The sequence below is a fragment of the Anneissia japonica genome, unplaced genomic scaffold (assembly GCF_011630105.1).
Source record: "Anneissia japonica isolate Jap-2015-1 unplaced genomic scaffold, ASM1163010v1 scaffold3782_len1007564_cov172, whole genome shotgun sequence".
Taxonomy (NCBI): Eukaryota; Metazoa; Echinodermata; class Crinoidea; order Comatulida; family Comatulidae; genus Anneissia; species Anneissia japonica.
The window spans coordinates 535410-551576 of record NW_022716546.1 but is presented as its reverse complement, the minus strand read 5'-3'; the positions used below and the strand labels follow the sequence as shown (position 1 = coordinate 551576).

Here is a 16167-nt window from a genome sequence, read left to right as displayed (position 1 = left end):
GAGTATACTCGTCGATGGCACTGTGATAGAACTTTTTACTGACTATGCCAAGTGCGAGTTATCTCGTCCTCTTTTTGCATGGGTTGGTATATGTTCAAAGGGCGCCCCCACTTGTACCGCTCGAGAGTACTACCGGCAACGTAACACAACAAACATACATATGTCATTTGTACGTTATCGTCTAGGTGTATCTTCCCCGAACTACCAGCCGTTGAGTCTACATTGTATAATAAAGAAGTTATAAACGCTAGAATGTTCCCCCGTTTTTGACGAGTATACTCGTTCCTGGCGCCCTCAGCAACACCCTGTGGGCGAGTATACTCGTCGCTGGCAGCCAACGTGTTAAACCTACCAGGTATTCGTACTCCTGGGTGAAGAGAGGCGGTGGGAAAGTGCCTTGCCTAAGGACACAAGCGAAATGCACAGCGAGAGATTGAACCTTCGACCTTAAGGTTGAGAAGTAGAACCACAACCGCTATGCCAATCCACTCCTATACACTTAAGACTTAAAGGCTTTATTAGTAGTCTTCTGATAAACAGTGCCCTAGGTATCCTGTATGTCATAGGTAGATCGGTCCATTGTTGAGAGCACACATACTGACTATGCCCCCAATTTTAACTAACTGGGCTATATTTTCCTTTATCATAAACTTCATTCAGTTTTAATCATTTATTTTACATTCATGTATTACAGGGCCGAAGATATAGAGAATATTATGGAGATGGAGTACATTGACAACAAACCATGTTTAGATTTGTTGACCTGTCCAGTAAGTCTGCATATTTTTAATTTTTTTTTTTTTTCCCCAATTTTATTTCCAAATTGTCTCAAAATAGTATATCTTTAATATATATTGGATATACTGTATTTAGTAATTCGATCAATTTTCCTTTTGCAGACAAATGGAATTCTTACAATTCTGGACAAAGAGACTTTTTATCCAAAATGTAGCTGTGAAAACTTTATTGAATCCCTTGAAAATTTACATCAGGACCACAATAGGTTGGTAGCCTGCAAGGTTTTTTACACTTTTAGTGTAGCTTATGATTGTTGGATAAAGGAGTCTAAGGAGGGCCTTAAGCTACTTGATCCCACTGGTGCCCAGTGGCATATCTTGGAGTCTTGAAATGGGGGGGGGGGGCCTGATGGGGGTGCGAAGGTGGAGTGGGAGGGGGTACAATGATTAAGTGAGGTGATGCTAGCTTGTAAAATAGGGTGATTTTTAATTACTTGAGCATTATTTTTTTTTGCTTCAAACATTTTTTGATCAAGTAACACTGGGGGAGATGGGCAAGTTATTTTTCGGGAGGGGGCATGCACTCCTAGACACGCCACTACTGGTACCACCACTAGGCTCCAAGTCTCTTGTTTCAATATATCTTAAAGCAGATATAGTATTTGACTATCAATGCATGCACACTATATATATTTTTATTGAAATATGTTGTAATAAATAAACATATTTGCACAGATATTTTTCTCCTGCTGTGGATCGTGACCAATCATTTGGTGTGAAGCATTTTGCGGGAAACGTGGTTTACGATGCCAACGCCCTTTTGGAAGGCAATCGAGATGTGCTGAGCGACGACATTGTTAGTGTGTTTCATAAAAAGGCGTGTAACTTTGGTTTCGCAACTCATCTCTTCTGTCATGAGTTGCAAGCTTTAGAAGGTATGTGAACAAAAAACTGCCGGTGTTAAATTTCATTATCTTCCAAGAAAATATGATTATGATTAAATACTGCATGTGGGCTGAAGCATTGTTGATAAGGTCAAATGTTACTGGGTGTGAACTGAACCATAGAGATTTTTGTCTGGTAACATTTCATTCAGCTGTTGTTCATGCTTTCCAGCTGACTTAAAAACACAATTAATATTGCTCATATTTAACATTTAATTATACCATTGATTGATTAATGAATTGATTGATATATTAATTGATTGATATATTGATTGATTGATTGATATATTGATTGATTGATTGATTGTCATTACAGGTGGCAGTCCAAGTGGTACAATATTTAAAGTTTTCTCAAGTTTTCATTCAGACAACTCAAGGTAATCTAATTAATTATTGAATGACAGTCCTAAAGTTTATAAATCCTTGTAAATGCAAAACAACTTTTAATTAGTTCATCCATTGTTCATACTATTTTTCCTGCCATTTTAATCCCAACATCATTTGTGATTGCACTTCATTCATATGGGATTAAATGAATGAATGATTTCAACTTTTAATGTCTTTGCTTTTGTATGTTATTAGTATTGCTTATTAATCCTCCATTGTTCATACTATCTTTCCTGCCATTTTAATCCCAACATCATTTGTGATTGCACTTCATTCATATAGGATTAAATGAATGAATGATTTTATGTATAAATGAATAAATGAATGCAAAACAACTTTTAATTTCTTTGCTTTTGTATGTTATTAGTATTGCTTATTGATCCTCCATTGTTCATACTATCTTTCCTGCCATTTTAATCCCAACATCATTTGTGATTGCACTTCATTCATATGCGAATAAATTATTGAATGTTTTCCTGTATAAATGAATAAATGAATTAATAAATAGATAGTAAGTAGAAATATTTCTTTATTCTGGGTATTCAGTATTAGTACACTGTATAAATGAATAAATAAATGCAAAACAACTTTTAATTTCTTTGCTTTTGTATGTTATTAAATTTTGAACTAAATACTGTAAATTTTGTTTTATTAACATTAATTGTTAATTATATTAAACCATTTAGATATGGTGGCTACATTTTTGTCAATGATAGATTGTAATTTATTTGATTCAGAAGCAGAACAAAGAATACTAGTATCATCTGCAAAAATTACATAAATGGATACCTAACTATATGAATTACTTAAAAAATAAATGAAAATAAACACAAGTAAATTTGATCAGATGCCAAATAAAAGATTAAAGTTTGATATAAATAGTAGTATATTCCTATGTACAAAGATGTATTTGAAAAAATATATAATAAATATACCAATACAGTACTTATATTATCGGTGGAAAGCCCAATGCTTTACTGTTCCTACATAAATAATGGTACTGTAATATTTGTAGTTGTTTTTATTATTTTTATAGAAAGAGTTACGAAGGTGTGAAAAGCACACATATGCAAGATTTCCAAGTTCGACTCGAAAGTTTACTGAAAACTTTGCGACAGTCAACTCCACACTTTATTAGATGTATTAGGGTGAGTATGAATAAGACTTGAGTATAGTACAAATGCATTCATTTGCAGAAACATATATTGAGTGTGACTCAGGATAGTTTAAATCAGTATTGTTTGAGTTAAGTATGAATTTGAGTATGGCATACTGTGAATTTGATATTGAGTATACTTAAGTACAGGATAAGTAAAACTCAACAAGATATGTTGAGTGTACCTCAACTTGAGTTGAGTGAACCTAATTTACCTTAGTATGTGGCAAGTGTGATTTAGTATGAATTAACTTAGAATTGCATCCTGGTGTACTGAGTGTTGTCTCCTAATTTATCAAAGTATATGTTGATTCCGATTAAGTTTGAATTAAGTATGACTCACGATGTAATGAGTGTGCCTCAGTGTGAGCTGATTATGCCTTTACTCAATCAAGGTGTACTGTTTGTCTTCATGTGAGTTTAGTATACCTATTTTTAAGTACTACTTAATTATGTACTCAAAATGTATTCAGAGTATTTTAAGTATGAGTTTTAGAAAATGCCTAATGCAGACATTGTGAGTAGGACTTTAAAATGTGAATTGATTAAAAAAAAAGTGGCTTGAACTTAATTGAAACAGACAAATAGCACTAAAGAATCACCAAAAGTGTCAGTTTATTAAGATATTAAGGGGCATGAACTTAGTTGAGTGTATACAGTATATCGATTTTCAATATTGAGTAGAAACAAAGCTGAACTAGTTGCTTGAAGCTTTTCTAATATTGACTTAAATCACTGAAACAGCCAAATAACATTGAAGAATCACCAGGAGTGTCAATTTATTAAGATATTAAGGGGCATGAACTTATTTGAGTGTATATATGGATTTTCAATATTGAGTGCAAACAAAGCTGAACTAGTTGGCTTAAGCTTTTCTAATATTGACTTAAATCTCTGAAACAGCCAAATAGCAAAGAAGAATCACCGAAAGTGTCAATTTATTAAAAAATTAAGAGGCATGAACTTAGCCGAGTGTATATATCAATTTTCAATACGGAGTAAAAACAAAGCTTAGCTAGTTGTTTAAAAAGCTTTTCTAATATTGACTTAAATCTCTGCGACAGCCAAATAACTCTGAAGATCATGTGACATTTGACCAAGAAGTGGTGAAGGAACAACTGAGGGTGCTGCAAGTTCTAGAAACAACTCATCTCTATGCAGGAGGTACAGTACTGTTAATGTCATTTACAATAATAATGAAGATAAGAAACAGCCTAATGAAAATGCGCTTGGCATGATTACCAGGGTCTCATTGGGTCAGACGACTAGAGCACATGCTTAGCTCCGTGGAGATTATTCCTTAATATTGTGGGTAGTAGTCAAAGCATTGATATTCAAATCTACTATGTACCCACTTATACTCCTGGAGAAAGAGACTAGAAGTATCATGAGTGAATTTCCTGTACAATTAAAAATCAAAAATGGTACTGGGTTTGCTCTACAGGGGTTTATGCTTCATACAGGTCATTCCATTCACAGAAGAAACCTTTATTGGAGAAATTACTATTTATTACTTGTATATATAAATTTAATATTGTGTATAAAATATTATAACATTTTTTGTAGTGAAAGCATTTTTAATGTGAACAATGATTAGCCGTAAATGTTGTATAGAGGTCTAGGTCTAATAATATTAAAATAAAGTAAATGTAATTCTAGTGTTTAAATTGTTTTTATATAACAATAAGATACAAGAAGAAGAAGGAAAACAAAGAGATTTGTAGTGAAAATGATATTAATAATGATATATAGCTCATTATTTTATTTTACATTTTTGTAGTAAATTTAGGATACTAATAATTAGAGGACAAGTAAAATGCTAATAATCTGTATTGAAAGATGGGTATTAAGTTCTTGGATTTATGCATATTTATTTAGTACATTTTTATTTATGTAGAATAATAATAATTAATTATTTTCCGTAGGCTATCCAAATAGGATGATTTTTTGGGAATTTAGCAAGAAATATGGATTCAATTATTATCATTGTACTATTTTTATTATCATTTCTAATATTTGATGAATAGCGCTGGATCTTTCATTTCATTTTATTCGAAATTCATATACAGCATAAAAATTTCAAGGATAAAAGCACAATAAAGTAACTCAAGGTCAAACTTATTTCCATTTTGGTCCTTAAAAATTAATTAATTCCAGATATGATTTCATAGCAACAACCAAAATATTCAGTCAACACAATGACCATTACCATCAAATAGATATAATTTATGTGTGATTTATGCATATTTATTTAATAAATTTTTATTTATGGAGAAGAATAATGATTTTCCTTAGGCTATCCAAATAGGATGACTTTTGGGGAATTTAACAAGAAATATGGATTCTTTGCCCCAAAACGAATGCTTCACAAAACCGAAGACAAGGTTGTCCAAGATTGCAAGGTAAGACTGCTGATTGTTATAGCATATTTAAATCTGCCATGTAACTACAAGATTGTGCAAGATTTTAAGGTGAAATTCATTGACTGCTGATTGTTATAGCATATTTAAATCTGCCATGTAACTACAAGATTGTGCAAGATTTTAATGTGAAATTCATTGACTGCTGATTGTTATAGCATATTTAAATCTGCCATGTAACTACAAGATTGTGCAAGATTTTAAGGTGAAATTCATTGACTGCTGATTGTTATAGCATATTTAAATCTGCTATGTAACTTTTGAAAAACAAAATGAGAATGAAGACGTCATTTTTCAGGCTATTAAAAAAAATCTGTTTTTATAGCTACTGATAAAAATAAGTGGTATTAGAACTTATCCTTTGGGACACTCTTATTAAGGGGACTGTTAAGGCCAAATAAAAAAAATTCTAGTTTCTCGTCCCCTCGCGCATCTATTTTCTCTGCCTCACCAAATTTTTATTTTTTTATTTTTTTTAAATATCCTTTACAAAACTCACATCAGTAAAATTCCCCTCTTGATTGTTCGTGGTTGGGGATATATATGGTATGAATCATATTTAGTGCTTCTTTTATTTGCTTTCAATTTGTCTGCCTGGTAAAAGTGAGTAATTAGTATCTATTTCCCATTGACCATCTTAAATTTGCCATCTTGGAGTTAAAAAAAAAAGTTCCATCATCCTCCCTTTTTCAAAATATTAGCATGAGAAACCTGGCCTAAAATTAATTTTTTTTCATCCGAGAAGCAAGTGAAAATTATCCTTAACACTATTCAGGCGACACCCTTATTAAGAGAACACTTTTATTAATCCTGATGGAGTCACCTTAGTAGAAGCATGGACCTACTGTATTAATAAGTTATATTGTATGTATTGTAGTATTGCAAAATTATCTAAAATACTTCTTTTTTTTGAAGACCATTCTGGACTGCTTATTGCGAGCAATGGACAAGAATTCACTTCCATACTGTAGTGCAAGTTGGGCATTGGGAACAAAGCACATATTTCTTAGGCAAGTGCAACCTTTTCATGTATGTGTCAGATGAAAAATATATAAGTATAAAGGTGGATATAAATCTTCAGCTTACTAGTTGCAATATACGAAGATCAGAGACTGTTAAGAATTAGTTCACATGATAAATTGCTCTTAGTCTAAATGTTTCTATTTTGTGATCTATGTTTCTCAAGATCTACTGCATTCTATTTTAGGCACAGTATTGTTTTGGATATTGCCAACAAACAAACATCTTCAGCTTACTAGTTGCAATATATGAAGATCAGAGACTGTTAAGAATTAGTTCACATGATAAATTGCTCTTAGGCTAAATGTTTCTATTTTGTGATTTATGTTTCTCAAGATCTACTGCATTCTATTTTAGGCACAGTATTGTTTTTGATATTGCCAACAAACAAACATCTTCAGCTTACTAGTTGCAATATACGAAGATCAGAGACTGTTAAGAATTAGTTCACATGATAAATTGCTCTTAGTCTAAATGTTTCTATTTTGTGATTTATGTTTCTCAAGATCTACTGCATTCTATTTTAGGCACAGTATTGTTTTGGATATTGCCAACAAATCATTCATACTCTATTTATTTTAAAAGTTTTCATATTACATGTAAAAATCTTCTTTTTAACATTGGTGGCGTTGTAACCAAAGTGTAACATACCTTGTATATTTTCACCCAATAGCGAAGAGGCTGTTCAATATCTAGAGCTGTGTCTTGTAGAGAGGCGGCAGCAGGCGTTAACGCTGATTCAGTCACGAGTTAGAGGATGGAGATGTCGGAAAAGATGGCCGTTGCTAAAAAGACAGCTGAAGCTCCATCACATCACTATGAAGATAAAGCGCGAAACACCTCCATGTCGACCAAAATTATTTGATGTGTAAGTATAATTTGGGTCTCGCCATCCATCCCAAAACCTGTGTACTGTCGCTAAATTATTGTTAAACTAAGTACAGTTAAATTAGCTTAAGAAAGTGTCAGTATTGTATGCTTTAGTACAGAGAAGCCATAATACTTTTACTCATAACTTTAGCAATAGTAAGTCGTTTCACGTATTATAGGACCCATCATTTTAAAGCCTACAATATGTAGTATATTAGTCAATTTTCATTTTTTGATCAGTCACTGATGTTAGTTTTGGGATGGCAACTCTGATTCATATATTTGCAATGATACGGATTTAACAATAGGATAAGTGGTGCTGTATTCTGGTGGTGAAATACTTGGGTTTCCACAAATCTAGGTTCGAAGTGTTGTTGTCACAATTGTATTCCTTTTTTTTATTTCCTTATTTATTTTTATTTTTTTAAATTTTTTTTTAAATTTTTAAATTTTAAATTTTTTTTAATTTATTTTTTTAAATTAATTAATTAATTTTTTAAATTTATTTTATTTTTTTTCTCTTTAGTTTCTTTTAATTTGCAAATTTCTAGCGCATAGAGACCTATGTATTTTGCGCTTTACAAATCCAAATTATTATTATTATTATTATTATTTCATGATACATCCAACAGCTTAAAGGCTAATAACAGGATGTCTTATATAAAATGATGTTAAAATACATTACTATAAAAGATAGAAGAAACATTAAAACATTAATGAAATATCCAAGTAAGCAACTACTTGAATCTACATTAAAAACTTAAACCGCATTGTAAGACTTTATTGTAGACTCTGTAAATATTGTGACTTTAACTATCAAACTACAATTGTACAGCTGTTTCTAACAGCTTAGCAGGTAGCCCTTGTTAATAATGCTCAAATATAGATTATATATATTATTATTATTATTTTACTTTATTTTTTTTTCCTCTGAATTCATAGCATTGAACCACCCCCACCACCCCCTGGCCGACCCCCTCCTGAGTCGAATGAATACCAGAAACTGAAGATTATTCAACAGACTTGTCAGATATATGGACTCAATATGGTTAGTTGCATTATTTTGGGTTCTTTTTCACAATTATTTTCAATAAAATATATATTATGTTGGTTTCAGTGTTAATGTGTAAAATAAATGATAAATCAATTTGGAAGTATTTTGAGCGTAAAATTCTTGTTTTGGAATAGCCAATCAAAAAGTAGTTTGGCGCAGCATGTTGCTTGTGTCTTTGAGCAAGGCATTTTACCTGCATTACTTCACTCCACCCAGGAGTATTGGGTCCACAGTGATTGGGGATTAAAAAGTACTTTAAATCTGTTTTCCACTAGACAAATTTATTTGCGCGATTCAAAAACATTCCTGAGTTGTGATTGGTTGCGCATTTTTTCGCTTCGCAAAAAGTAGAAACAATTCGAACTACTGATTCTGCTAAAAAACTAAAAAAAAACGTGAAAGTGCAAGCGCATGAATCAACGTTTTCGATACACATGCATAAATTCGCCTAGTATAAAACAGGCTTCATAACTAGAAGGAAAAGCACTATACAAGCAATCAATAACAAGTCAAAATTTAACAAATGTGTTTCTTTCATGAATAATATAGATGTATAGATTATTTTGAATGTGATAAAACCTATAAAAGTTATTCCAATATCATGTATATAATAACAATAGCAATAAGCTATGCTCATAATCTGTATAACAACATATATAGATTATAATAATCAGACCAAAAGTTTTAGTTTTTATATTTAGATGTAAAATATATAAAGAAAGCAGCAACTTCTGTTTGTTCAAGTGCATTTTTTATTTTTTATATATTTATTATTATTATTATTATTATTATTATTATTATTAATATTATTTTTATTAATATTGTTATTATTAATATAATTATTAATATTATAGATGTGTATAAGAGACAAGGATAAACCACCTCCAATTCCAAGGAGTAGACCTTACACTGTAGCCGGTGGAGTCAAAGTTTTCTTCCCCCAGAGGCGTATCATGAAATGCAACTACCCAGGTCAGTTAATATTTAATATCTCTCATACTTGCTTGATAATTGCTTGATGATGGTGGGTCGATGAAAAGCTTGTAGTTTATAAGGCCCATCAAACATCATGACAAACTGTTTTTTCAATACAGTGACAGTGAATACCCGTGAAAGTTAGGGGATCCAGGAAATGAAAATGTAGTATTAGTTTGGCATATGATGAAACTACTGTATGTTGAAAATGTTTAAAGGTATTGTAAAAACAAATTTAAATGTAATGTCATTCCAGTGATGATGGTGGGTCGATGAAAAGCTTGTAGCTCATAAGGCCTATCAAGCATCATAGCAAACTGTCTTTTCAATACAGTGACAGTTAATACCTGTGAAAGTTGGGGGATCCAGGAAATGAAAATGTAGTATTAATTTGGCATGATGAAACTATGTTGAAAATTTTTAAAGGTATTGGGAAAACAAATTTAAATTTAATAATTAGCAATATGGAGTATCATTTTTAGAGATTTAATTTTATTTCCAAAAATTGCTTTCTTTCAGATGGTAAAAATTCAAAAACATTTTTAAAAAGCGGGGATGTTGTATTGGTGACTGGCGTTTCACAACGGCAAGGTCACCTGATTGTCCAACATAGAGGCTGTGCCATAGAGGTCCCACTCTGCCTTACGGAGGTCTATGTGAGTTATGTTTCACATTTCAGTTTGGGGGCACTCTTTAATCAGATTTTTTAGTTTACTACACTTCTGTAATCCATAAATAACATAAGAAAATTCCATATGTTAATGCACTTTATTATTGTTTTATATATTAATTCTGTACATTTTTTGATTTATTTATTGTTTATTCTATTATCAAATCTATTATACAACTTGTTAATTATAATTATCTAATTATTTTAATTTTGTTGTGTTATAAATATTATGTTTTTATTAAATTGTTTATTTGATTTATGTAATTTGTTTAATAATCTAATTTTAATCTATTTTTTATAATAATATTTTATCATTCATAATATATACAGTATATTTAATTTTATCTCATTATTAAACCATTATTAATATAACATTATTTTTTATTTGTTTTATTTTTTTAGAGAAATGTGTCCGCAGTCGGAACAAAGATTTGATATGATGCAGGCATCGAATCATAATATTGGCCGGGTTACCGCGCTTTGTGCAATTTTTGATTTTAAAAAATATCCAATATGCGAACACATAATAATGCAATAAAGACTCTTTTAAGATAAATGTTTGTAATAAAAATGGTAATGATAACTTTCATGAATAATATAGATGTATAGATTATTTTGAATGTGATAAAACCTATAAAAGTTATTCCAATATCATGTATATAATAACAATAGCAATAAGCTATGCTCATAATCTGTATAACAACATATATAGATTATAATAATCAGACCAAAAGTTTTAGTTTTTATATTTAGATGTAAAATATATAAAGAAAGCAGCAACTTCTGTTTGTTCAAGTGCATTTTTTATTTTTTATATATTTATTATTATTATTATTATTATTATTATTATTATTAATATTATTTTTATTAATATTGTTATTATTAATATAATTATTAATATTATTATAATTATGGTTGTTATTATTATCCATTGTTAATTTTGTTATTGTTTTTGTTGTCGTCACCACAGCCTCCATTGTTTTTCCCACCAGCATAATTATTAGTGGTATTTCTTGCCAATGACAAAGGAATCTATGTAAATTTTATCCATAGTCAAGCAGATATTAAAGGTGCAGATACACAGTTTGTTATTACTAGATATAGGAACATTGTACATGAAAAAATGATTTCAAAATAATTATTTGAGAATCATAAAATTGATTCTGATTATGATGATGATAGTGATTATTTTGATGAGGATAGTAAGGATGATGATAAAAATGATGACAGTTAAACAGTGATGATTACATTAATGATTAATGTATGTTGATGATGATGATATGGATGACATTAATGTTATGATAAAAATACATGGTAAAAATATTGATTAGAATGATGAATGACAACTATGATGTTGATAAAGATGGTGATACAGTTATGATTATGTTAATGATAAACATAATTATAGCATTGGTAAGGATGATGATATTAATAATAAAGTTGATGATGTGAATGATGTTGTTTGCTGCTGATTGTGATAATTACCCAGGATAAAAATAAATAAATAAAAATAAATAATTAAAAGATGATGATTGTTAAAGATAAAAATAATATATTATGGCTTATGCAGACTAAAATGTGGTGAAGTGGACACACAAAAATAGCGATGAAATGTTCCATTGAACCTGTCATTGAACCAGTTCCATTGAACCTGTCAGAATACAACACATGCCTTTTTGTATTTTAAATATGTATGGTTCTCTCATCATCCTACCTCCTAGTTATTTTTATGAATATTTGTGGTCAAATTTGTTTGTAATTTTCATTTTTCTTAGAAATCAATAATATGAAGTCCATTCAGTTAAAACTAAGATTAGTCTTTGTAGTTCATGGAAAAGCAATTTACTGCACATGTAAAACATCACTTGTATATTGCTTTAAGTAAGGCCATGCCCAGACCATCAAATCTCATCTGAGCTTAAGAATTACGTTTACATGTTTACACTTAAATCAAATTGCATAAGTAATCTGCCCTTTATTAAACAGACTTTATTAACCACATGAGATTTATGAACTGCATATTGGATGAATTCATGGTAAAGAATCTATTATTGTTATTTCTCAATAATAACCGGGGGTCACGGAAGTGTCCTGGAAATCGCAAAGGTCAACCACACTTTCACAAGCAAGCAGGAATCTCGAGAATTAACTCTTATTCCTTAAATTTACGATATTTGCATGTTTTTACTTAGACTTCCCCTGAGTCTCTAATTTATTGATTTTCTTAGTGTTAAAAACTTTTGGAGAATGCTACCAGCATCTGTTTATATTGAGAAACATTTTGAAAAGTATAGTATGGAACGCCATTGGTGCAAAGAAATAATATGGAACGCCATTGGTGCAAAAATATTAATAGTTTTCACTGATTAAAATTAGGGACAGGAATCCAGTCTAGTTGTTATTATACTATATTATCAATTGCCTTCGAGAAGTCAGTGTCAGTGGGTATCAAATGTAGTGTCAGTGGGTATCGTGCTGAGAAAGCTCATTTTAAAAGACCTTCTATAGAGTACTACGTAAGTGTCCCCCTTTGTTGCCAACCAGACATTGGTCAAGCTGTCATTATGCCTGAATAACTTCATAATCCCAATGATTAAGAATAGGCATTTTAAAACTGAATAATTTACCATCAAAATGTACTAAAAGCACAAAAGCTCACCATATATTATTTATTGACCTTATATGTAAAATCATCTGTTAAGATTTACAAAGAAAAATTAAGATAAAACATCATAAAATAATTACGTTGGGATCAATATTTGTCAGTGGAGACAATGGATCCGGTTGAGCGCATTTTTTGTCGCTGATAGCAACGGAATAGTATCACATGGTATCGTGATTTAACAACGTAGTACTCTATAGGTGGCTTCTTCCAATTTGGCAAACCTGAAGAACTCCATGGTTATATTCAATTGTTATTATTTGTATTTATGCTATGTTTTGTATGATTTGAATTAGTTTGACTTTTGTACGAAATATATATATGAAAAGCAATATAAATAAAATATCTTTAGTAATGCATATATCAAGTTTCTGGTTTGTGTTTGCACTCTATTTCATTATATTTGTATTTTTAATAAGGTAATAAGTTGTTGATCGTCCCCTCCCTACATAAAAAAAATCACCCCGACCAATTTTTTTTTTTCGCCAAAACTCCCGAAAATATAGTCTTTCTGGCCATAATTCAACTTCGGCTAGGCTTAGGCCTTGCACGCCAAGAGGGATTTGAAGACTTGGCATGTACAAAAAAAGACTTTTTTAAAAGGACGATCAACAACTTTTTTTTTACATGGAATTATTGAGACACTTTTAATTATTTCTTTTACCAATGCACATTTGAAACATTGAATAATAAATAATGAATGTTTTATTTATCCATCATCATCATCAGGAAATATACAGTAAGTATTAACAATACTGACAACATTGAATTATATTCTGACCATAAATATATGATTATATTGACTGTACATTATTTTATTTAAACTGATTGTCACCCTCACTATTTTTAATTTAATATACTGTACTCATCAAATGTAACAATGATCTTTAAATTCTACCCTCTTTAGACTACACTCCGTTGCGATGTAGTTGGTGGTAATCTAAACCAACGAGCACATTCAGACCAAATCAGACACAAAAAACTTTATATTGGAACGGACGGTCATACGGTACTATAATAGACCTCCTGTTGGCTAAACCTATGTTGACTGACCTCAGCCAATCAGTGCCGGTGGAATTTGTTGCGATCAGATTCCGTGGTAATCGGGAGATTGTAATGGTGAACAATTGCGATATTGATTATTTATCGACTACTGTTGGTGAGTTCTCGCACACACGATTGCGAATTGCGATTGGGGTTTTTTTTTCATTTGCTAAAACCGATCGCAATGCGATGCTAGTCTGAATAGGGTATTACAGTAGTCTCAAAGGCTTACGAGTGGAGTGCAGAGTTGCTTCTTCTTTTTGGTTATGAGGACAAATCCTGGTACCACAAGATTTGAACCCAAGATCCTGGGGTTTGCTACCTGGCACATCACGTTACAGACCCACAACTCTTCTAGTTATTGCACAATAGTTTCAATTTATTTTAAATATAAAATCAGTATATTTACTCTATACAGTATAAGGAAATATAATATGATATACAGTAGTATATTTGTATTGGTGTTGGTGTAGCTCTTGATTCCCCCAAGAGTGTTATTGGTTTTAAAATTTTACACTGTCCATTCTATTCCATGGATAGACACAGTACAATGAGTACATATTGATCACAGGTGTTTGATCACAAGTTCATAATACAGTTGTCCAATGCACTATAAACCATACATTATATGCAGGCATCCAATGGCTGATTAATCTGGTGTTCATATGCAGGTGTCCAGTGGGTTTTTTTCCCCCATACTTATAGAGGGTGTCCCTTCCATTGTATCCTATAGAATGTTGGCTGATATTCAGGGGCCCTCTTAAATAAATGAAAAAATATGATGCTTTTATCAGCGAAGTCCCTTTATGAGGCTTAGGGAGTGGAGTTGTTTTTAGTCGTGAGAAAAAGTCCTACTGTCACAGGAATCGAACCCAGGACCCTGGGCTTCGAAAGCATCTTAACCACTAAGCTATTCAACTCCACTCCAACCACTGACCAAATGCAGGTGACTAATGGTTGATAAATCACATGTGTTGATATATGCTCAGTGGCTGACTGGTAACAGATGTTCATATGTGGTGTCCATTGGCTGGCTTTTTCACCTGTGTTGATATGCAGGTGTCCATTAACTAATTAATTAGAGGTCTTGATACGTCTGGATAAGTTCATTTTGAAACGTCATCCCCAAGGAAGCTTCGATCTTGCTCAGCTCTTCAACGCAGGCTTCTCGCCGAGCATGAATCTGAGCGATAACTGCATCATGCTCTCGACTGAATTGCTGAAATCCAAACTGAAAGAAAAAAACATGTACAGTATTACTATTTCATTAATTAATGATGGTTTCATAGAGTTAATTTCATAGTTCATAGTACATTTTATTTGTCCTTTCAGAAATTGGGTTTAACATACAATTGCTCAAATGATAGTAAGAAAAGGAAAATGTACTAAAATTATAAAGCATAAAAATAATCTTAATCTACAGAAGGCTTATAAGAATTCAGTTCATTAAATATGCAACAAACAAATTTGAGAAATGTGTTGTCCTGCATAGAGCAGCCCTAAGTTGTCTAACAGATCTTAACCATTGATAATTACTATGAAGTGGATGGTCTTTGTCTTGCATTATGGCTACTACTTAGTCAGACTTTCTCATTGCTTATTTACTAAGCATTGTACATTTTTAAGATGGATTTTCGGAAGCTACTAAACTAAATAATTCAGCCATATATAAGAACACTTTCCATTATTCATTTGTAGAACAGTTGTAGAATTAAAATGATTTAGTTTTCTTAAAAAGTATAGTCTAGAATTTCCCTTTGACATGATTAATTTACACTGTTCAATCAAATTAAGCTTATTGCCAATTATCATACCTAGTAATTATACTTTATCGACACAATATCAATACTAATCGAATAGAAAACTGGTAAATACTTGACAAAACAAAATGGCTGCATAGTTACCGCGATACTGCTTAGAGTTTCTTCGGCTTGTGGCAGTATATGTTTTACGTTAAAAATGTTTTCATCCAGTCTATTTTACGAATCAGTCGAATGAATATAATACTCAACAAAAAATCGTAGTCAATGAAAAAAATTCGAAAAAAAAAATCAAAATACATATTAATATTATATTCAGGCGCGGATCCAGACCTTCGAACCGTTACAAGTAACAGGTCAGGGTGAGAGATAAAAATGAAAGTGATTGCAACTTCATGAATGACGATGTTAGGGACTATAATCAATCGGTAGCATTCTATGCTCATGAGCAGCGCCGGGCGGTTTGGC

At 31.5% G+C, this 16167-nt stretch overlaps 2 protein-coding genes across 6 annotated transcripts in view; one reads left to right on the top strand and one right to left on the bottom strand.

The window, feature by feature from the left end:
• LOC117109763 (myosin-I heavy chain-like) overlaps positions 1 to 13256 on the top strand; it is an 85154-nt gene extending 71898 nt beyond the window's left edge. For all 5 annotated transcript variants that reach the window (XM_033252174.1, XM_033252176.1, XM_033252177.1 and 2 more), the window contains 13 exons: positions 695 to 770; positions 900 to 1003; positions 1473 to 1672; positions 1998 to 2058; positions 3105 to 3216; positions 4289 to 4388; positions 5520 to 5626; positions 6560 to 6654; positions 7338 to 7532; positions 8477 to 8582; positions 9461 to 9560; positions 10083 to 10219; positions 10636 to 13256. In XM_033252174.1, the coding sequence (XP_033108065.1) occupies positions 695 to 770; positions 900 to 1003; positions 1473 to 1672; positions 1998 to 2058; positions 3105 to 3216; positions 4289 to 4388; positions 5520 to 5626; positions 6560 to 6654; positions 7338 to 7532; positions 8477 to 8582; positions 9461 to 9560; positions 10083 to 10219; positions 10636 to 10668 (1426 nt within the window). In that variant the 3' untranslated portion in view covers positions 10669 to 13256. The remainder of the gene's footprint in view (positions 1 to 694; positions 771 to 899; positions 1004 to 1472; positions 1673 to 1997; positions 2059 to 3104; positions 3217 to 4288; positions 4389 to 5519; positions 5627 to 6559; positions 6655 to 7337; positions 7533 to 8476; positions 8583 to 9460; positions 9561 to 10082; positions 10220 to 10635) is intronic.
• A 326-nt stretch (positions 13257 to 13582) lies between these two features.
• LOC117109764 overlaps positions 13583 to 16167 on the bottom strand; it is a 7398-nt gene continuing 4813 nt past the window's right edge. The window contains exon 9 of the mRNA XM_033252180.1: positions 13583 to 15170. Within this exon, the coding sequence (XP_033108071.1) occupies positions 15018 to 15170 (153 nt within the window). The 3' untranslated portion in view covers positions 13583 to 15017. The remainder of the gene's footprint in view (positions 15171 to 16167) is intronic.